Source organism: Podarcis liolepis (genome assembly GCF_965112155.1).
Source record: "Podarcis liolepis genome assembly, chromosome: 5".
Lineage (NCBI taxonomy): Eukaryota > Metazoa > Chordata > Lepidosauria > Squamata > Lacertidae > Podarcis > Podarcis liolepis.
Window position 1 is genome coordinate 34,567,417 of NC_139556.1, and position 21,381 is coordinate 34,588,797.

General features: G+C 44.5%; 1 protein-coding gene across 4 annotated transcripts; it reads left to right on the plus strand.

Annotated features, from left to right (window-relative positions):
• Positions 1-387: 387 nt before the first annotated feature.
• On the plus strand, positions 388-19,165 carry PPA1 (inorganic pyrophosphatase 1). Of its 4 annotated transcripts, none has more exons than XM_083505174.1 (12): positions 463-654; positions 5,038-5,102; positions 7,748-7,828; positions 9,366-9,419; positions 10,330-10,449; positions 12,065-12,151; positions 13,083-13,209; positions 14,371-14,498; positions 16,218-16,300; positions 16,539-16,608; positions 17,807-17,846; positions 18,800-19,165. In XM_083505174.1, the coding sequence occupies exons 1-12, from the start codon at positions 591-593 to the stop codon at positions 18,826-18,828; spliced, it is 948 nt and encodes a 315-aa protein (XP_083361300.1). In that variant the 5' UTR covers positions 463-590; the 3' UTR covers positions 18,829-19,165. The 4 variants fall into 4 exon arrangements, with proteins under 4 accessions (XP_083361297.1, XP_083361300.1, XP_083361298.1 ...); XM_083505172.1 differs by having other exon boundaries at positions 473-654; positions 7,748-8,380; positions 8,449-9,419; XM_083505171.1 differs by lacking the exon at positions 7,748-7,828 and having other exon boundaries at positions 388-654.
• The last annotated feature ends 2,216 nt before the right edge of the window (positions 19,166-21,381 follow it).

Consider the following 21,381-nt stretch of genomic DNA (forward strand, 5'->3'; position numbering starts at 1 on the left):
CCCACACTCTCAATCTGTTTTTGGACTACAGTTCCCATCATCCCTCGGGAAGATGGGAGTTGTAGTCCAAAAACAGCTGGAGACCCAAGTTTGGGGAAACCTTAGACTTTCTCCAATCTCGGTGATGATTATTATTTATTATTTCCACAGAACTAGCCCTGTTAATTCCCCAGCAGCAGCAGCAACAACAACAAACCAGCTCAGCAAAGTGTTTGGCGGCACCTAAGGCTTTGCCTGCCCAGAAGCAACTCAACGGGGTTACTCCCAGTGAAGCGGCGTTAAAGGTGTCAAAGGTGCCCCAAATCAAATTTGCTGAAGAAAAAGCGGAGGGGCGGGGAGAACTGCGAGGGGGCGGGACGGTTTCTTCACTACGGGGCATGCGCAGTGCGGGGCCGAGCCCGGCGCGGCGTGGGGAGGATGATGAAACTCGGAGGAGCGCAGGGAGGGGAGAGGCCGGGCGCCTGCGCAGTGCGGGGGAAGCGGCTGGGAGGGCGTGCCGTCGGCTAATAAGAGGCCGCCTCGAGGGAGGAGGAGCAGCGAGCAACTCTCCTTTTGCTGTCTGTCTGTCGGGCGAGCCGGTAGGGCGCAGCATGGCCAGCTACAGCGTGGAGGAGCGGGGCTGCCCCAACAGCCTCGGCTACAGGCTGTTCTTCAGTGAGTTCTCCCCCGGGGGAGCCGGGCGGGCTTAGCCGGGGGGGGGGGGATGCGGGAGAAGCCCGGTGCGCGGGGCGCCCGCGAGCGCGCAGGGCGGGAGATGAATGAAAGAGGGAGGCGAGCGAGCGCGCGCGTGCGTGCGTGTCCCTCGGGAGGGCATTTGTGGGGCAGACAGGCAGCCTAGGAAAAAGCCACAGCCGGGCTCCGTTTGTTCCTCGACGCCTTCTCCTCCGCTTCTGGAATCGTGTCGTGTAATTGCTTTGATAGACGGCGAGGCTCGATCCAGGATCCTTTCCACGGCGCTCTGCTTTTTTTGAAAAAGTTGCCATTGCAATGTCCAACTTGGCGGCGCAGTCAGGGAAAGGGCTTCTCCGCAGCCCCTGAGCGGGTTTAATTTGGAAGCGAGTTTGCGTTTTGCGCCCTTGCAAGCGGCTGGTTATCTGGGACAGAGGCGCTAACGCGGGGCCCTCCCTCGCAGGGTTGTTGTGAGGCTCGTGCAGCGCCGGAGCGTGCGCCAAGGGGTTTGCGGACGCTGCTGCAGTTTCCCCTCGTGGGTAGCCTGGTGCCAGCCCGCTGTGTCAGCGTGAAACGGGCCTGTCCAGAGAGCTTTTATATAGCTCTGCAGGGATTTTTCACAAGAGAGAAGGGGAAGGGATCCCAAATGCACCAGCACTGCCGTCATGGGAGTTTCCCTGCTTCTCCAAGGCCTAATATTTGGGGTGGGGTGGTGGATTAGGCTTGGCGCATGGGTGTGTGTTCCTGCAATCCCAGTCACCCTTAAATCTAGGACTGGGCTGGGGAATTGGGGTTGGGTGCATCACCTGAATTCAGTGCCCCTCCAAACTCTTGTATACAAACACACCTGTCTTCCCATGTGGACTTTCAGGGATGGCTGCTCCAGCCATGAAATCACAACCTGTAATGCTATTATTATAGAATGGCAGTGGAGATTTCCCCACTTCTGTGATTCTTTGCTGAGCCCCAGTTACCAACCCTCACTTTTGACTCCAGAAAGATGTGGTACAGAAAATAGAACAACAAATACATGGAACGTAGCATGCAATACATTTAGCTTTGTGAGAAGAGTACTTTTGAAAGCATTTAGCTATTCTGAAGGAGGAGAGAAGATGGGGGAAGGGAAGCAATTGGATGGAAATGAAAGTGCGAGATACAGCTGCCCTTGGACGCTGTGACAGACAACTTGATATATGGAGAAAGAGAAAGTCCTTGCCCAAGGTAGTAGAATGGGACTGATGCTGTCATAAAAGTTGTGTGTGTGTGGTGAGGTTTAGGATGACTGATCATGGCGTTAACTGTCCATGTAATGCCCTATTAAGTGGCTATGGCCTAGTTTGCATGTCACATTAACCATAGCTTGTTTTTAAACTATGGTGTAATGTTAACTGAGCAGCATGCGACTCAGACATTCCTAAGGCAGTCCTTTCTTGCTGCTGTGCCACAAACGAAACAAGCCGGAGTCTGACTTGCTATGTCATCTGACCCAGGTGGTTTGGAGATTACAAAGGTAGCTCACCTGGCTCCATCTACCCTCACCTTTCAGAATAGTTAAGTGTACTTAAGTACTCTTTGTATATGCTCAGAGTTGCTTGCTGGCTTTCCACTGGCTGTTTTGAAATTTCTTGCCTTCCTTGGTGCCCCAATAACTGGCAGGTGAGTTCCTGGTGCGCTGTTCTCCTCTAACCCTCCCCCATTGAGCAAACAGCTGTTGGGTTTAAAGTCTGAACCAGACTGTCAGATATGGGCAGTGAAGGTGGCTGTAAAATGAAAAGCCTCCCGCAGTATAATCCTTTAAGGCGATTTTCATTTCTTCCTGGTAGTGCTCCACCTCAAAACAGCTTCAGTTTTTGCTGCTCAAAGAAATGACGATTATCCAAAGTTTTCTTAACTGATGTTCCTGGTAAGCTGAAAAAGCTGAATCATAAAACAGGTCCACTGGGGTGAGAGACTGCCATGCTTTTTACTTGAGGCTCCTAAATCCACACCCAGGCAATATCTTTTTTAGGACTAATTAAAATATCAAAAGGGACGCGGGTGGCGCTGTGGGTAAAACCTCATTGCCTAGGACTTGCTGATCGCATGGTTGGCGGTTCGAATCCCCGCGGCGGGGTGAGCTCCCGTCTTTCGGTCCCAGCTCCTGCCCACCTAGCAGTTTGAAAGCACCCCTAAGTGCAAGTAGATAAATAGGTACCGCTTTATAGCGGGAAGGTAAAAGGCGTTTCCGTGTGCTGCGCTGGTGCTGGCTCGCCAGCTGCAGCTTCGTCACGCTGGTCACGTGACCCGGAAGTGTCTTCGGACGGCGCCGGCTCACCGCCTCTTGAGCGAGATGAGCACGCAACCCTAGAGTCGGTCACGACTGGCCCGTACGGGCAGGGGTACCTTTACCTTTAAAATATCAAAGCAGGGCACCAGCCATTTAAAAAGAGGCATTGATGGGAGCAATTTGTGCAGACACTCAGACAAGGTGTGCTAGATCCCATGCCTTGACAGGAGATTTCTTTTTAAGGTAATGCTCCAAGATGCATACTCTTCTAGATTGAGAAATGCAACTTGCAGTTTGTTTTTGGCGACTGCTGGGAAAAACCTTTCCCTAAAGTGACTTAAGTACATGAAGGTATCTACCCTGCTGTCATCCATTCTAGTGGAAGCCTGGCTTGGCTTGCTGGCAGTTAACCATGCCTGTTAATCCAGGAAAGCCATGAGTCCAAAATTAAATGAGCCTCTGTGTCCAAACATACCTCAGCTAATAAATTTGGACAGATGGATAAGTCCAGGTAGTGGAGGTGATTTTTCTCATCCAGGGACGCGGACTTAGAAAAAATATTGGGGGGGCCCGGGAAAGCTCATGAATAATAAATAAGCTCATGAATATGCAAATAAAGAGGCTCCGGCCCTAAATAGGGCAAGCCACGCCCCCCAGCCAGCCGATTGGCTGGCTGGGAGGTGTGGCCAGTCGGGATTCCCCTGTTCTCGCGGGATTTCCGGCCGGGGCTCTCCGATTAGGGCGCGCGGCTGGCTGGCTGGCGAAGGAGCAGGTGGGGAGGAGGCGGGGGACGGCGGCGGCGCTCTGCTGGAAGGGCGCCCGCCCGAGATTATTGGGGGGGCTGAGCCCCCCAAAAAAATTTTTTGAGGGGGCTCGAGCCCCCTCAAGCCCCATGGAGTCGGCGCCTATGTTCTCATCACAGGATACCAGGGAACTGGCCACCTTCGAGTCTTAGCAAGGGAGACTCCAGTGACTGAGTCAGAGTTCTTTCCAAGTCCTGTTGCCCAATGTCATTTGAACTAGAGGTCCTCTGCTTGCACAACATATTCTCTGCTGCTAAGCTGTGACCCTAAACCCACATGCAACGTACTAGGTCCTCTTTTCAGGAGTGTGGAATGCCAAAAGGGAGCAAGTTTTCCATGGCAATACAGTGGTACCTCTTGCTACATATAGCAAATGTATGCATGGGGGCAATTATTTGGGTCTTTCCCACCCCTGCCAGCTCCCCCAATGAGAGGGAAAGATTCTGCTTGGGTGGAAAGGTGCAGGTAAAGGGTGCAGCACACATGGCTGCAGTTCTCTCTCCCCTATCCAGTCCATGACACACACACACCCGCGCGCGCACACACACGCACTGTGTTGCTGTGTGTGATAATTTCCTTGGAGAAACGCCATGTAGGTGTGTAGGGGGGTCTAAAAGTAATGGGATTGTGACATCTACTGACATCTATCCAAGTACCCTTATCATTGTGCAATACGATTTGTAGGAAATCATTTTGTTCATCTTTGGAGATATAAGCTAAACCATTTCAGGGCGACTTCATATCGGCCTCAGTTATCATTTGATAAGGCTGGAGTCCGCTTGCTTGTACAGGTTTTGCTGTTTTCAGAGGCTCCCGTAGTTTGCACTTCAGGGAGAATGCCTTCTGAGATACCTCGTAAAACTGAACGCACTATGCTGGAGCACAGAAGCAGCAGCAGAAAGGGCCCTGGGCTTGGCTACCTGGCTGTTGCAGGTCACAGTCTACAGGTATCTGACTACTGTGGAAGTGCCTTGGAGACTGCATAGGCTATCTGAAGCACTGCTGTTAGCGATGGGAGCTTTAAGCTGCACATGGATGGTGGGGGTAATCTGTGACGAACCGCTGTCACATTTAGTGCTGTCTTCTGAGAAACTAGGGCGGGTAGGAACTCGGCGGCACACTTGCTGTTGCAGTGATTTCATTGGAACAAAACCCAATTGATAGGACTGTGCCAACTTGTCTTTGTTTATAGACATTCACATTCTTTAAACTTTCTATCCCTGGTACTTTGTCAGCTTTATTTTACTACTGCATGCATTAAAGATAATCAAAAACCCGGACATTTCCTTTGTTTTTCAGAAAACCATAAGGGACAGTACATTTCTCCGTTCCATGACATTCCCATACATCCAGATGCTCGCAAGGTAAGGCTCGCAGTCATACTGAGCAGAACTTTGTGGGGATTCGTCCTGCAGACTGTATAAAGGTGACCCAGTCACTCGATGTAGAGTTGCTTATTCTTAACAGGGGACAAGCTGTGTGTGTTCAAAGCAACTTCAACCTAATTTCTGATCCGTGCTTGACAACTTAAGGTAGCTGCCTTGGCTTTATTAACCAATGTTACGTAAGTAAAACTTGACACGAAGGGCGGAATAATCTTTAACATAGCATGTGCATGTAAATTAATTTTTGTTCTTAAGTTGGGATGGAGGGGTGCAACTTTCCCTTTACTACCATGGTTCACTAGTCATTAGTGCCTGCTTCAGCCCAGCGCTCACTTTTCTCTTTTCAGCTGTAGAACAGAGGTTCCTAAACTGGTCCACAGACCACCAGTGTGGTGTAGTGGTTAAGAGCAGTAGATTCGTAATCTGGGGACCCAGGTTCGCGTCTCCGCTCCTCCACATGCAGCTGCTGGGTGACCTTGGGCTAGTCACACTTATTTGAAGTCTCTCAGCCCCACTCACCTCACAGAGTGTTTGCTGTGGGGGAGGAAGGGAAAGGAGAATGTGAGCCGCTTTGAGACTCCTTTGGGTAGTGATAAAGCGGGATATCAAATCCAAACTCCTCCCCTTCTTCTTCTTCTTCTTCTTCTTCTTCTTCTTCTTCTTCTTCTTCTTCACCAGTGGTCCACATGCTTCATTTAGGTGCTGTATGGTGTGTCTGTGAAAACGCAGTTTAAAACAGCACAGTGCCTTACAATTGGTACAACAGGCAGAAAAACTGCGAAGCGGTCTACTAAAAATCCTCAAAAGTTTTCAAGTGGTAAAAGCTACTCCACAAAAAAGCTTCCAACTGGGCTGACTCTCCCAGCAGGAGGAAATACATAACTGTCTCATATTATTGGCATTTTCATGTTCTTAAAGGGAAGCTGGGGAAGCTGGTTCATTGCATTTTGTGTCCAGCTTATACAGTGTGATGTTGCCAAAATGAAAAACCCTTGGCGCTGACTTCTTAGCTGTGTTAGGTTCCCCCGGAAGTTTTCTTTCTCATCCTTCTTTTCAGATTTTAGAAATTCAGTTTTTTTATATCCATGATAGTACTCTTCACCATAAATTGTTTGGTATTGAAGGGTTGTTATTATTCATAGCAACCTATCTTAAACTTATATTTGTACACAATGGCCAGCTTCAAAATGTAACAATCTCAATCTGATAAACCAAGTTTTCGGGGCCTGAAAATATACCTTTTGCCTACTCACCACACCCTTATTCCTTCTTTTCTCACACCTTCTGCTTTGGCAGTTATATCATGATTTGTTTTTGCCACAGTTTTCTGTTGTATCTGAATTGGGAAACAGTGGTTTGCAAGCAGGGATTGAACAAGCACATCAAAGTAGGGCTGAGCACTTCAGGCACAAGGAGTTTTATCAACCCAATAAACCATCATTTATTGGCTCAAAACCAGACAGAATAATATTTCAACAGTGGACAAAGACAAAAAGATCATGCACTGTAAATGTAATGCACCACAACATATATTATGGGCATTAAAGCAGATCAGGATTGAATCAAGTCTTAACTATAGTTTTTTGGGACAAGAGCATTAAGTCTGAAATGGAACAATGTTTGTTTCACGTTTTCTATAGCTTTTGTTGTTCCAGCACTTTTTTGTTTCCAAGTAGCCCCAGAGGCATAACTTGATGCAGTGAAATCTTCACATGTTGGCTTCTGGAAATACTGTAAAGTTAAATAGTGTTGCCTTATTTGGGCAGCCCAAACTGTCAGGTCATGACATATTTTTTAAAAATCATTACGATTCAAATTTTGGGCTATAAATATCAAAACTCCAGGTTGGCTAACAAAACAAGAGCAGCACATAATTGTACCAAATTTTTAAAGCTCACTATTAAAGAAACCCAAATTAGTTAGCAGCAATCAGAGCAGCATTAACAAGAAAAACACTGTAAACTATTTTGCATGAATGACCCTGTGGTTTTTCTGTGTGTGTGTGTGCGTGCGCAACCAGCTTAGTTTATAAAACAGTAGAATGGAAATCTAATCTCGTTGACATTGCCTTAGAGTAAAAGCCAAGGTCTGAGGGGGCAAAAGGAATAGCAGGGTTGAAAACTAGAACTGAAAGGAGAACTTCTGTTTAAGCAGAATCTTGGCTAATTTTAGGCATGTACAAATCGGATAACTAATGGCCACTGTAACTGGTTCTCTTGGGCACAATTTACCTCATGTGGCAAGCGATAACTCTTGCAACAGAAGGAATGGGATTTGGCTGTCACTTGAGGCATGGTATCCCTTGTCCACTATATTCCATCTTCCATAAAGTCCTCAAATACAGCTGAAAACAACCCCGCAAATTCAGCCACCGCCATCAGTGGAGCAAGGAGTAGAGGCAGGGGCTTCATGTGGTTGTTTTTTAAGAATCCACCTGTGGTAGCAGAACGGATTTGGGCGCAATGAGACCCTGCCTATTTGAAGGTGCTATACCCCTTGCTTATCTGTTCAAGACACAGGTATAAAAGTTAGTAAGAATAAGCAGACATTTTATTGTCCCAGAAGCTAAACAATACAATGCAGTACTGATTCTCAGACTTCGCTTCTCTTTGTTTTTATTGCAGGGATGGCTCTCCTCGTTATTCTCCTGGGTTCTCCACAGCTTCAGTAGCAGCCCAGATAGGGAGTCCAGTTTAGGGCAAAAGGTTACATTACCCAGTCTTGTCTACAGCTCTTGCTCCTAATCCTCATATTCTTAAGATCTTGAGAGGATTGGAGAGGTTCTAAATTTATCAGCACCTGGGCTGCTGCCCTTGTCGTATTTTAAATGTATATGGCCTCGTTGTACCTTTCCGTGCTTGCCAGGGCATGGCAAACTGGAATGCTGCTTATGTTTATGTATGAAAAGGGTGAGGGGCTCTCTTTGCCTCAGGAAATAGCTACAGAACTGTCTGGGCTTCTGTCATAAATATATCCATTATTATTTCAATATACTTGCAGGCTGGTTTGTAATTTATATGGGCTGCATCCAGAGCAGTACCAGTGGCGTTTTGCTGATGCAGTTGCGCTTCTGTTTCTTTCCTCCCTGCCCGCACCCCGCACTCCGCACTCCACAAAACCTTCCCCAAAGGGTCCTTCAAGCCTCTGGAGCTGATTTTGAGAGCTGCAGGGGACAGGATGGGGAAGTTGTATTACGCTAGTACAAACCTCTTGTGTTAGGGGAACAGGAGCCTTGGATACTGCCTCAAGGCTCCATGGTGGTTACAATCCACTTGACTCATGCCTGCATAATTTTTAGCACATTTAATTCTCTCTTCTTAAGAAGCTATTTTTCTTCCTTCTGAAGGAAGAAGGGATGTCCCCTCCCACCTCGTTCTCAAAGTAGGCTGTTGATAAAATTGAAGCCAATTCACTCTTCAAACGGTGTTAGGAAACTGAAGTCTGATTAGATAATTTTCTGAGATACGAGCTAGGTATTTGTGGGCGTGATGTGTTTACCTAATAAAGGTTTTTAGTCCAGAATCCCACATACTTAAGAGTAACCTCCATTGTGCTTCTGAGTAGACCTGTATAGGATTTGCAGTGCGAGGTTCCTTTGCAGGTTTCAAAATGCCTGTCGGAATTCTAGCTTTAAAAAAAGGCACATTTGAAATAATTGTTGTGAGAAGTGTCTCTGATACTTCATGCCAGCCAGGTTGCTCATTCCTGTATTCAATGGATAATCCTAAATGATGTTATTCTTTCTTCTGCCAGGGTGGAATTTGCTCTTCTGCGGCTGCTATGTAAATGCAGTTTATTTTTAAAAAATTAAAAGAAAATCTGGACGTGTAAAATCTTAACCTGCAGTTGAAAGCAAAATGCATTAGCATGATAGTGATCTTCAATCATTGAACTTTTGATTGTGTTATTGCATCTGTGCAATAGTCTCTTGCGTAATGGTCTCCATTAAATATCAAGTTATGCAACGAAATACCAGGTGGTTGGTCTTTTTTGCTTCCGTTATGGATTGAAAGACTCAAAAGACAAAATTGTCTCCCCCACTGATGAATGCATGAAAGCTTTATAGTTTTCACCCCATTCCTTTATTGCAGCCCTTGGGGGGGGAATTACTTGAATCCCGATGGCTTTGCTATTTTTACTTAAGATCTATTATCTAGACAGTTATATTTTTAATAAACAAAAGTTCAATTCTAGATTTACATGGATATGGTATATACCTCTCTGGTTTCTTATTCTTTTCAGGATGTGTTCAACATGGTTGTGGAAATACCTCGATGGACCAATGCTAAGATGGAGGTAATGGCATTCTATATTTGGAAAGCTGTAGTTCCTGGCTTGGTGGCTGCCTCTTCATTAAAATCAGCTTATCTGTGAAAGATAAAGCCATTCTGCGTCAGCCTCTCTGAAATTTGAAATTTCCTGATTAGTTAGTAGTAAAGAAATGGGCAGCTATTCTAAATCTGCAGGACTGTGCACACAATTCGTGAGCAAGCCCTATTGGACTTCTGAGTTTTCATGGTTGCTGTCAATTTGGATATTTAATTTACCGTATTTTTTGCTCTATAGGACGCACCAGACGATAAGACGCACCTAGTTTTGGGGGAGGAAAACAAGGGGGGGAAAAAGATTTTGGATCCCAGAAGCCAGAACAGCAAGAGGGATCTGGCTTCTGGGATACTGTGTGGCTGTTCTGGCTTCTGGGATGAAGGCTCCCCCTGCCCGGAAGAGGCTAAGGCAGAAGCCAGGACAGGCGCGTTGCTGAAGGGGCACTGCGCTGTTCTCCCTCTCTGCGCAGCACCTCTCCTGCGAAGGAGGCGCCCCTTCAAGCGAAGCTGGAGAAGGAACAAAAGAAGTCCCTTCCGGCTTCCAGGACAGGCGCCTTGCTGAAGGGGTGCTGCGCAGATAAGGAGAGCTGCGCAGCACCCCTTCAGCGAAGCGGGAGGAGGAACAGAAGGGGCTCCGTTCCTCCTCCCGCTTTGCTGAAGGGGCGCTGCGCAGCTCTACCTCTCTGCGCGGTGCCATTCACTCCATAAGACGCACTCACATTTCCCCTTACTTTATAGGAGGAAAAAAGTGTGTCTTATGGAGCGAAAACTACGGTATTTGAAAATGTGAATTGAAGCACCTTTAGGGAAAATGCCGTCCTAAAATTGGATTCTTTGTACATTCTTCTGTTAATGCTAAACTTAAACTAATTCTTTTTCAGATTGCAACCAAAGATCCTCTAAACCCAATTAAGCAGGATGTGAAGAAAGGAAAACTACGTTATGTCGCTAATGTCTTTCCCCACAAGGGATACACCTGGAATTACGGTGCTATTCCACAGGTATTTGTCTAGCTTTCTTTATTTTCAGAGGTCTTTTAATTGCTGAGCATAAATGTTCATTAGGCTGCCCCTGGAAGTGCTATGTTTCCGTGCAAACATTTTAGCAAAGCAACATTATAGCAAGAGCAAAACACTAATGAGGAAGAACGTGTAACTATTGCATGGACAACAAGGTGGCAAAATCTCAGGAGAAAAGTGAGAGTACAGTCTATGTTGTAAACAAGGAAGCTGGTTGTGCTGCAACTGAATCAGTTGGCTTTGCAGATCACAATTTGCATATCAGGGTCATCTTGAAAAGTACACAAGCAACCCCTCAATTTACGTGGGTGTTGCATTCCAACGCATTTAAATGAAATTGTGTATATTTGAAACACAATCGAAAAAGCTTGCAAACACCCCATTTTGAGGCCACTTCCAGGTTTGGCGCAATGTGAGCATGTGTGATCGTGCACATATCGGACGTGCCTGAAATGGTCACTGCCTGTATTCAACGCTGAAAAATCCAGCACAAGTCACAGGGGATAGTGAATGCATATGACTAAGACTTTAGAAACTTAAGAAGAAGGTGAGAGTTTGCTATGGAAGCTGTGCTCTTATAGTTTTATCACTGTAATGCTAACTCTTACATTTTGCTCTTTTCCCTACTTCAGCTAATTCAGTTCCAATACTTGCTTTCCAGCTAGCATCAGTCCCTCCCTTTGGTCAGTTTGTTGTGCCACACTGATCAATCCTCTTATTTCCTGTGGTACAGAGGCTACGACATACTGTCAGACACTTCCTCCTGCCCCAGTTGGCATTGTGGTTATGGTTCTTCCACCTTTTCTGAATTAGACTTCAGACCTGTCCTACTGAGTTCCCTCTGACCGCAGAACTACTTAGACTGCCTCTGCCCAATCGTGTGTTCTTGTCTTCAATCATTTTGAAGATTTTTATTTTTATTTTTTAATCTTAAACATCTATTGAGGTAACTTCTACTTTCCAAATTGGCAGCGTTTGTTCCAGCTAAACTTTAGATGGCCAGCATAAGGGATGCTATGGCATCATTATGTAAACTGTTCCGGAGCCCTGCCCTTGCCGGGGTTTTAATAACTCTGCTTCTGACCTGGAAGGAAGTTAGGTCAATTTCTATTAAAGCAGTCTGAATGGCAACTTCCCTCTGGCATGTGTTATCAACACATCCATATTTCTGTGTAAGGTAGCTAAATGCACGCACGTGGAAGTCTCTTCGACTTGAATTAATGCGAGTGTGTTCTGGTTAATGCAACAGATCTAACAGCAAGTTGAGGTTTCATAACTAAATCTAAAAAAATCCCTGCTCCTTTCATATGCAGGAAAATGCAGTGCTTTGTGGATTTGGTAAAGCGTCAAACAAATGGCCTAGATTCAGCTAGGAAAAGCAGACTCCTTCCTCTGATTCCTGAATTTTCTTGTAAGAAATATATCACAACCGCCAGCCATACTCTTGTTGCTGTCAGTGGACAAAGTTGGCTACCTAAAGAGCATTTCTAGAGAAAATAATTTTTAAAAGACGTAAAACTGCAAATGCCGTATAAGCAGCCCATTAGCAAAGTAACTGTGTATGTGTGCTACATATAACCTCGTCTTCTTTTTAAAGACATGGGAAGACCCAGAGCATAAAGATGAAAATACCGGCTGCTGTGGAGATAATGATCCAATTGACGTTTGTGAAATTGGAAGCAAGGTAACGTGTTTTTTGAAGTTGTGGTGGTCTGTGTTTAGAGCTGTAAACTGTTGTTTCAATCTCTTTTTGTCCACATTGGTGAAACTTTACACCTGAATGTCTTGCTGAACTGGACTTTTCAGCTAGTTGCCCTATTCAAACCTGGGCATTATAATTTTGCATCATGGCATGGTAAGGTTGCAATGAGTTCAAATCAGCAGTAGGTAACTTGTTCTGCATATACAACCGTACTGGAAATGTATTAAGGGCTTGTTAAAGTGTGTCTGTTTGCTTCAACTGATTTAATATAGTGTTCATAATGGATTCCAGAATGTATCTGTTTTGGTAGCAGAAACAGAGAGTCCTGTGGTACCATAAAATTGAATTATTGTGGCATCAGCTTAAATGGACTACAACTTACTTAGTCAGATGCAGGAAATGCTCTTCTCAGCTGGAACATACGCCTGCATTGCTACGCAGAGAAAAGTTTATAAAGAGTGGGGCTAAAATAAATGCCAAGGCTTACATTTCTACACGGTCTCTAAATACTATTTAATAGATGCCAATATAAGTTAGACTCATGCTGTGGTATTGTCTTAAAACCGTTACCCCTGAGTTAGCCCTTGAAAAAGTTTGATACAATTAATATCATGACATGTGAAACATCAGACTTTTTTATCTCCCATATTCTCAGTCTCTCTACAAACATCTGTAGTTATACCTTTAATCTGAAAATAAAAATATGAAAGATGAGCTCCTTGGGAAAACCTTACACCAACTCACAAATACCTTGGCTGGTGAGTGTTTGTCCCTGGTTTAGGCAGAATAAGTGGTTCAGGCCTATTTGCTGAGCAATCGGTGAGAGATGCTACAATATTTAACTGTTATGGTTTATTTGAATTGTTTTCTTTGGTCTTTCCATCTAATTAACGAGGAACATCTACTCAATCAGGTGTGCAGCAGAGGAGAAATAATTAAAGTGAAAGTGCTGGGTGTCCTGGCATTGATTGATGAGTCTGAAACAGACTGGAAGGTCATTGCAATCAACACTGAAGACCCCGATGCTGCTAAATTGAACAGTAAGTAGCACTGAAGTGATCAGAACTTTCCTTCCTCTTCAAATGCCCAGCGAGGAAAGGTGAGATCTGTGTAGAGCACAGGTAATATGATGCTGTTTATGTCTCTAGAACAATGTATTCCTAGATCCATGGAATATGTAGCAGGTTGTTAACAAACCTTTAGCAGGATGCTAACATCACTACTGCACAAATCTCATGGATGGATGGTAATAATGGTAATCCTACTTGCCTTGAAGGGACTGAAGTCTTGAGTAAATCAAAGTTTTGTAGGTTCCACTTCATTTAGAAGAGGTGAAACTTATACTACTGGTTATAGCATGAGCAATAAATATTTGGACCAAACGTTGTTGTTTTCTAAGTTGCTTTAAGTTTCCTGGGGCAAAAAAAAGACTAATAAATTTAGTAATAGTAATGAGAGTGTGTTAAGTGCCAGAAACAACAGTTGCTTTGTTTACAGAAGGAAGTGCTAGCATTGTATTGAGACTTTGCTATGTGGAGTTTATCTGTAGCTTGGAGACCCAGTTACAAAGAGCAGGAAGATTTCTCCCGTGGTGTAGTTGGAGTCTGTGCCTAGATGGAGCCTAAGGTGTGGTCAGAACTTCATAAGTCGCCATATTTTATGAGTCATGGATAGGAAAACTCCCAGGTCTCGGTGTTTACACAAGAAATAGTACCTTTATAAAACAGCAGCCTAGTTTTGAATTATTCTTCACTGCATGCGATTTCCTCTCGACTTTCTACACACCAGTTAAGGCAATGGGTTGGTTGTTTTTTTAGTTTGGTGGGAGTTCTTAGATTCACCTCTTCCCTGTATAGGGGTGGATTTCTAGTGGGGTTGCCAACTTTGCCCTTGCAACAATAGTCCACTGAGAAAGATAAGAATAATGCTGTGCTAAGTTGTAGATCTTGGCTGTGGTTCAGAAAAAAAAGTGCCCGTGCAAAGTGATAGGTTCTATCTATCTAGGTTCTTGTATCTGTTTGCAGGCTCTCGGCAAACCTTTAATCCACGTTAGAACAATTGCAACTAGGCAGGAAAATGGATATGGTGGCAGGGTTGAGGGGTAAAGCATGTTCTTGAATCTAAGGCATGTCCTTTTAGTGTACTGTAACTAATACTCATAACTGGGTTCTGAAGGCATGGTTCTTATTTTTATTTATAAGATATTAATGATGTCAGGACATTGAAGCCTGGCTATTTAGAAGCGACGGTGGACTGGTTTAGAAGATACAAAGTACCTGACGGGAAGCCGGAAAACCAATTTGCATTCAATGGAGAATTTAAAGACAAGGTATGTTTGCATCTTGATGGTTATCCGTCAGTGTCTGAAAGAACGCCTAGCCTCTTTCACAGTAAAATGACGTACCCTGTCAGCACCAACTCCTTTTCAGTACAGTGGTACCCCGCAAGACGAACGCCTCGGAAGACGAAAAACTCGCTAGACGAAGGAGTTTTTCGTTTTCTTAGCCGCTTCGCAAGACGCATTTCCCTATGGGCTTGCTTCGCAAAACGAAGCTTGCCCCGCAAGCTCCAGGGATAGCGGGGAAGCGCAGCGCGTCTTCCCCGCTGTCCCCGGACCTCTTTTGAAGGAAGGGGCGGCGGGGAGAAGATCGCTTCTCCCTGTTGCCAGCCCCGCAATTTCCGGGGACAGAGGGGAAGGCGCGCGCGCCTTCCCCTCTGTCCCCGGACCCCTTTTGAACCAAGGGGCGGCAACGGGGAGAAGCGATTCTCCCCGCTGCCCCTTCCCTTGCTTTAAAACAGGTCCGGGGACAGAGGGGAAGGCGCGCGGCGCTTCCCCTCTGTCCCCGGACGGTCTCCATAGGAACGCATTGATTGATTTTCAATGCATTCCTATGGGAAACTGTGCTTCGCAAGACGAAAAACTCGCAAGAAGAAAAAACTTGCGGAACGAATTAATTTCGTCTTGCGAGGCACCACTGTAATTGACAATATCATGGGGAGCCAGAGTTCTTCATGCTTCATTCTGTGGGGAAAGTAGCTCCTGATGAGTGCTTCATTTCCTTTAGATGGAAGTTAAAAACCTATTAAACAGACAAATGTACATACAGTGGTACCTCAGGTTACATATGCTTCAGGTTAGACTCCGCTAACCCAGAAATAGTACCTCGGGTTAAGAACTTTGCTTCAGGATGAGAACAGAAATCGTGCTCCGGCGGCGCGGCGGCAGCAGGAGGCCCCATTAGCTAAAGTGGTGCTTCAGGTTAAGAACAGTTTCAAGTTAAGAACGGACCTCCGGAAAGAATTAAGTACCGGTACTTAACCGGAGGTACCACTGTATTCTGACATATGTTTGTTTACACACACACACACACACACACACGTAACAGCTCAGCCATTCTCTCATTGAGAGACATAGGCAAAGTGCTTTTAATTCCCTTTCTCATCTGTTAGGCTGTATATTTATTGCTTGATAAACATTGACAGTTCATTTCTTGTTTTTCTCTTTCACTGAAGACTCAACAAGTACATTTATTTATATTTCTCTGTCCTGCCACTTGGTTAGAGGTGAGGCTGCAGCATTTATCTTCTTCTTTTAACATTTCTATGTTCAAATCAATACACTGATAAGCGGCAGTGAGCAGTGGAATGGCTGAGGGAGTCAGTCAAAACCTCTGCTGCTGTTCATGCCAAGTTGGAAGAGCCCTTTGTCTGTGTCTTACCGTTGCAAAACTTTGGCTGGCCCTCCATCCTATGCCACTTCAGAGTACAGCCTTTGTTAAAAACTCGTTGCCACCCAGAAATGTGCCACTTCAACATTATTTTTTAAAAGGAGATGTATTGTTTCCATGTTCCTTAAGAATGGACAGATTAATACTAGAATGCCACTGACAAACTAGGATGGGACATAATGCAGGCTTGTGCTGTTATTGCCTAGATTTTCTCTTGACTAGAGAAGTATTTGTTGCACTAAACACGAGGCATTTGTTGCACTCAATAATTGCAGATATTGAGAAGAAGCACTGAACTTGTTCTGTTCTCTATTTCATAGGACTTTTCAATTAAGATTATCGGAGACACCCATGATTACTGGAAGGCTCTAGTAAATAACAAAACTGGTGGAGAAATTTGCTGGTAAGTTGCTACTCTTCTCCTTCCAGTCTTGGGCTTTTAAAGAGATGGAATTAAATGAGAGGGATGATCATAAGGCTCACCCAATGCCTAAAAACGTTACTGTTAGCACTTGCACTCGTAATGCAGGCATCATTTTGAAATATGTCAGGGTTAGGAATATATCTCAGTATTTTTATATTGAATAAATATGCAGGGAGCGAAAACGTGGCTACTTCTATAACTGAACTTTCTCTTCTAGCACAAATACAACTTTGCCAGACAGCCCTTGCCATTGTGATCAAACATCTGCGGGGGCTACTGTGGGAGAGGTAAGCAGATCTGTTAAATTTCTATGCCCAGGACATGTAAGGACACCGTTCTAATTTGCATGGCTGTGTGCATTTCATGCAAAGGCGGAAAAGCCGCCAAATGTGGCATTGGCTGCAGAACTCAGCATCTTAGAAATCTTTCTGTTCAACTTATTTAAAAGAAGATGGCTGTCTGGGTGGGCAAAAAAAGTGCCTGGCAAAACCTGTCATGGTCCAAAGGTGGGTCTTTCCATGTCCCAAATATTTCATTTACCTATATCCTCATGAACAAGGGATGCACATTAAGCAGGCTTGCTTTATGCCTTCTACATGGTACAGAACTTGGGTGTTGTGTATTTTATTTATTTAAAGCACAGCCTACACCCAGTTCTAAATGTTGTGCATCTTCTGCTCCTGGGATGGTGACTCCTATTGCACCGCCATCATTTTGAGAGAAGAGACTGTCTAATCTGAGTAGTGCAGCCTGTGCCTATTAGTGATTACCTGGATAATTATAAAAAATGCTAATACCATTTCCAGGTCCCACCCTACCGTATGTTTCAGTAATACCACTTCATTGACACCATGGGCAGAAATATCCTCCTAAACCCATGTTTTGTAAATGATGGGAAGCCCTCATAAGAACGTCCATGCAAGTGCTAAGGAGAGACATGGCTTCCTTCACTAGTCCTAAGGCTGTTCAGGCTGTATCAGCTCCTGTTTTTTCTATTACTGTGCAAAGAGAGCACACTGTACTTCCACCCCCCTTCTCTTCTTCTTCCCCCCTTACAATTTCTACTCTTCCTCCTTTCCTTCTCTGCTCTTACGCAAGGAATGGAATGGGATGCTGCCTAGTGTAATGACCGAAAACTCATGTTCTAATGAATTTGGTTAAATGTGAGTGGGAAAATAGCTCATTGATTCTGGTTGGGGTTGGTCTGCAGCAACTGCAGAATGCCAGCTCCACGTCAGAATGCCAGCACTTGGTTCTAGGACACATGAAAGGGTTACCTTTTTAGTTCCTCAGATGTATAGTTTTACTGGGAGCATCAGAAGAGTTCTTGTTTTTCATCCAGAAGGGGAAATAACTGTGTGGCATTTAAATTATTATAATAATTGGATTTATTTGCAAAATCCTATGTACTGATGTGAAAGAGAAACTGAATTTTTAAATTTAGCAGGAATCCTGGATTTAATGCTCTCCTCTTTTTCCCCCCAGGCACCTGCCTGCGGACCTGCTGATCCAATACCACCAGAAGGTAACCTTAATTCAGAGTGAATTTGAGAAGTGTGTGTATTTATGTTCTTGGAGAGTGGGAACCTTCAGTTAAGAGCTCTCATTCTGCATCCTCACCTGCATGGCACTGACCTTTACATTTAAACTACTACCCTATTAGAGCTAAATATTTTGTTTGCAAGACTTGGACCAGGGAAAGCCAACAAATCACTATTAGAGCTCCTGCATTCTTTATCATTTGTGTAGCACTTCTGACAAGGGCAGCTTATTACGCAGTGCCTTAGGTAAAACTGCACTAGCCAGGTTTCCTTCATTTGAAAGATCTGCTAATGCTTACAGGAGGTCTAACATCAATATTTGACAACCCTCACTTTATGACCCAGTTTCCCAGGAATTATATCCAGTGCAACTTTTCTCTTCACGTTCTGAGTTACCAGTAAATGTTGAAGGGCTGTCTTTCTAATATGCAAATGGTCCAGTATAAGCTCAAGACATAGTTCCAGGCGCAAAGCTTGCAGCGGCCCTTCTAGCCAAATGCCTGGTACCTGTCCACTTGCCAGTACAAAGGACACAAGCATTTGTTTGCCTGCTCTCTAGCTGCTTCTAAAACCTCTAGTTTTAAGAACAGAAGCCAGGATAAATTATATGGAAATTAGCGATGGATTTTTTTTTTAAGCGTTTATTAATTTTCCAATAAAAACATCTAATTAACACATCAAATCAAATCCAATAAAAATAAAATAATAAAATAAAATAAGTCCAATTGTCTTCCAATTTGTAATAATTTTTGTTTTGGCTTCCCACGCTCTGAATTCCGAAGCGCTTGAAATTAGCAATGAATAACCGGCGTGCATGAAGTTTGCTTCACATTTTGAAATATTGATTTTCAATGCCTTATAAAGAATGTTTTCCAAGTTACTTTATGATGCTAAAGTTTTTGTCTCCTTTTTCCATTTCCTTGCCTTTAAAACCCAGTGGACAGGTGGTACTTCTATGAGAAGTGACAGAAGCAGATGCTGCCGTAGTTGCTACCACAACACCAGGAAACACTTGTGCACAACTAGATGAGAACCGGGAACTTCGATTTCAAGAGCAGTCCTGTTTTGAAACATGTAAAATAGTTTGATGATGTAACAGATTTTTGCATACCTACCAGTAACGTGTGCTTGGAATATATGCTCAAAATATATCAAGATCCTAGCATCGGAGCAGTTCTTGTGTAAAACACCAGCCTGACAGTCTTCAAAATCTACTTGCACATCATGGCAAATCACTGTTGCATAACCCAGTTGTCTGTAGATACCCCTTTCGTTGCTTATGAAGAATTTTTGCTGAAGCTCATTCTGAAGTCTTGTCTCCTTCATGTTCTTTTGAAATCTCATGCGATCATGAAGGGAGAAGCGTGCGTAATGGAAGATGGAGGAAAAAATAAAAAGAAGTGTTGGATTCTGACCTCCCCCCCACACTCCTTCTGTTTTAAAAACAACAACATAATTGTGGAAGTCAGAGATGCCTCTCCCTGTCACTAACCTTACCAGCTTGAGATGAGGCGGAAGTGCACCACTTTTCAAGCAATTCTTGTGTTAGCTATGGCTGGTTTGGTAGCTCTGATGACTATGAGTAGTCTCCTAACCCTCCCATCTCGCAATAAATTATGGCCACAACTTCCTCACTGCAGTGCTTGGTAGTTAGAGCTGCCATTGACAGGTTGAAGGGGGGGATAATGACACCCACTACTTGCCATTTCCTAGTTGGTGGGCATGCTCCATGCCTCCTTGCCTGTCCCTTGTTCACTGCCCCCATCATCTATACTACACTGATGCAGGTATGTCAGGAACATATCTTTCAGGTTGTGGCACTGGCAAAAACAGAGTAGACATGTAGGCCGGGAATTCTGCATAGCACTGCCTGGCTGCTGCCCCCCACTGGATCCTGTGGGGACTGGGGATGGGTAGCTCAGCAGCATTAATGCGGAGTGGAGTTTCTGGCCTGTGCACCTATGCTGTTAACACTGAATGTGCACAGGGTGGGAGTGGGGCTGCCATAATTCGGATGGCAGTTCTGGCAGGTTTACATGTACCACACAGGCCCCCAGCTAAGCTACATTTGTTGGCAGCAGTAGACTGGCATATTCTACTTGGTAGTAAAAAGGGTGATCTGGAAAGCTCACTTAATGCAAAAATATAGTCAATATCAATACTAAAATGATATGTAGCTTTGAATGTCCTGTAATGAGAGTGGACGCTAAGTCTGAGCAGCAGGGCCATGCCAGACAGGCAATTGCCCCCATCCCGGCTTCTCTATGGTGGGAGCTGTAATTTGCTTGGTGTTGACTACTTTGGAGTGTCAGCCTTGCATTTTATACTAGAAGTGCCAGTTAGCCTGCACTGGGCCTTGGGCCCCTCATGCAGAACTTGAGGCTACTTTCTGATAGGAATGAATTTCTGGAAATGTGTGTCCATCAATGGCACTGGCACTGATTGTTCTATGCAGAACTTGAAATTCTTCAAAAGGATTTGCCACGCACTTCCTTGAGGTCATGTTTTGGTGTTAAAATGCAGCATGGCTTTTGTTCCATAAAAACTTCTGTTGAGGCCGTAGGTGCTTTGTTTTTGAAAGATCTGTTTCATTGATTTGGACAGAACACTATAAAATGCTGTTTGTATTGTTCAGAATAAGATAACAAAGCTTCCCTCCTGGCAGCAGCATTGTAATGGCTATGGCATTATGGTACATGTCTTTTGTTGTACTGGAGACTGGGTGAAAATTTCAGTAATGAGGTGAGGTTTGAAGACGATGGATTTTCTCACTGGGATCATTATGAATACTTGTATGGGAAAGCAGACAGTCCTCTTAGCAAGGAACATTTTGAGCGCTTGACAGAGAATAAGCTCTTGAAGTCTCATAAAAGAATTCAAGCGATAAAGTACATTTCAAGTACTTTCCTTACCCTAATTTCCAGAACAAGTATGCCTTGTTCTGGAACTCCTGGCTCCTACCATCTGTTCCTGGGCCTACTATTCTGCCCTTCCATTGACTCCTGCGGGTGAATTTGTTTAGCAACTGCATTTTTAGTAGTGTAAGTTGCAATGGGGGCAGGACTGGGAAATGGAGTTGTGATGCAGCATAACCTGTTTTACCCCTCTCCCCACCCCTGACACACACAGCCTACGTAAGCAGGACTTAAACTGGCTGAAGAAAAGTAAATAGTGGTGTAGGGCAAGCTCAGTGGAGGTGGAAGAGAAAGACACCACAGCCGTGTTTTCTTACAGATCAGTAACTGGTTGAGGAACGGGAAGAGAGTAGGAATAAATGGGCATTTCTTCCCACAGAGGGATGTAGAAAGTTGACACCCCTCCAGGATTGGTATAAGGTGCCCTCACTTTCCACTAATTCATAAATGACCTAGAGTTGGGGTGAGTTGTGAGGCACTCCAAAGGATCTCTCAAAAGTGGGTGAGTGGGCATTAAACTGGGAAATGCAGTTCAAAATAATTCGTACCCCACCCATCTAACTGGGTTGCTACAGCCACTTTGGGCAACTTCCAGCATATATAA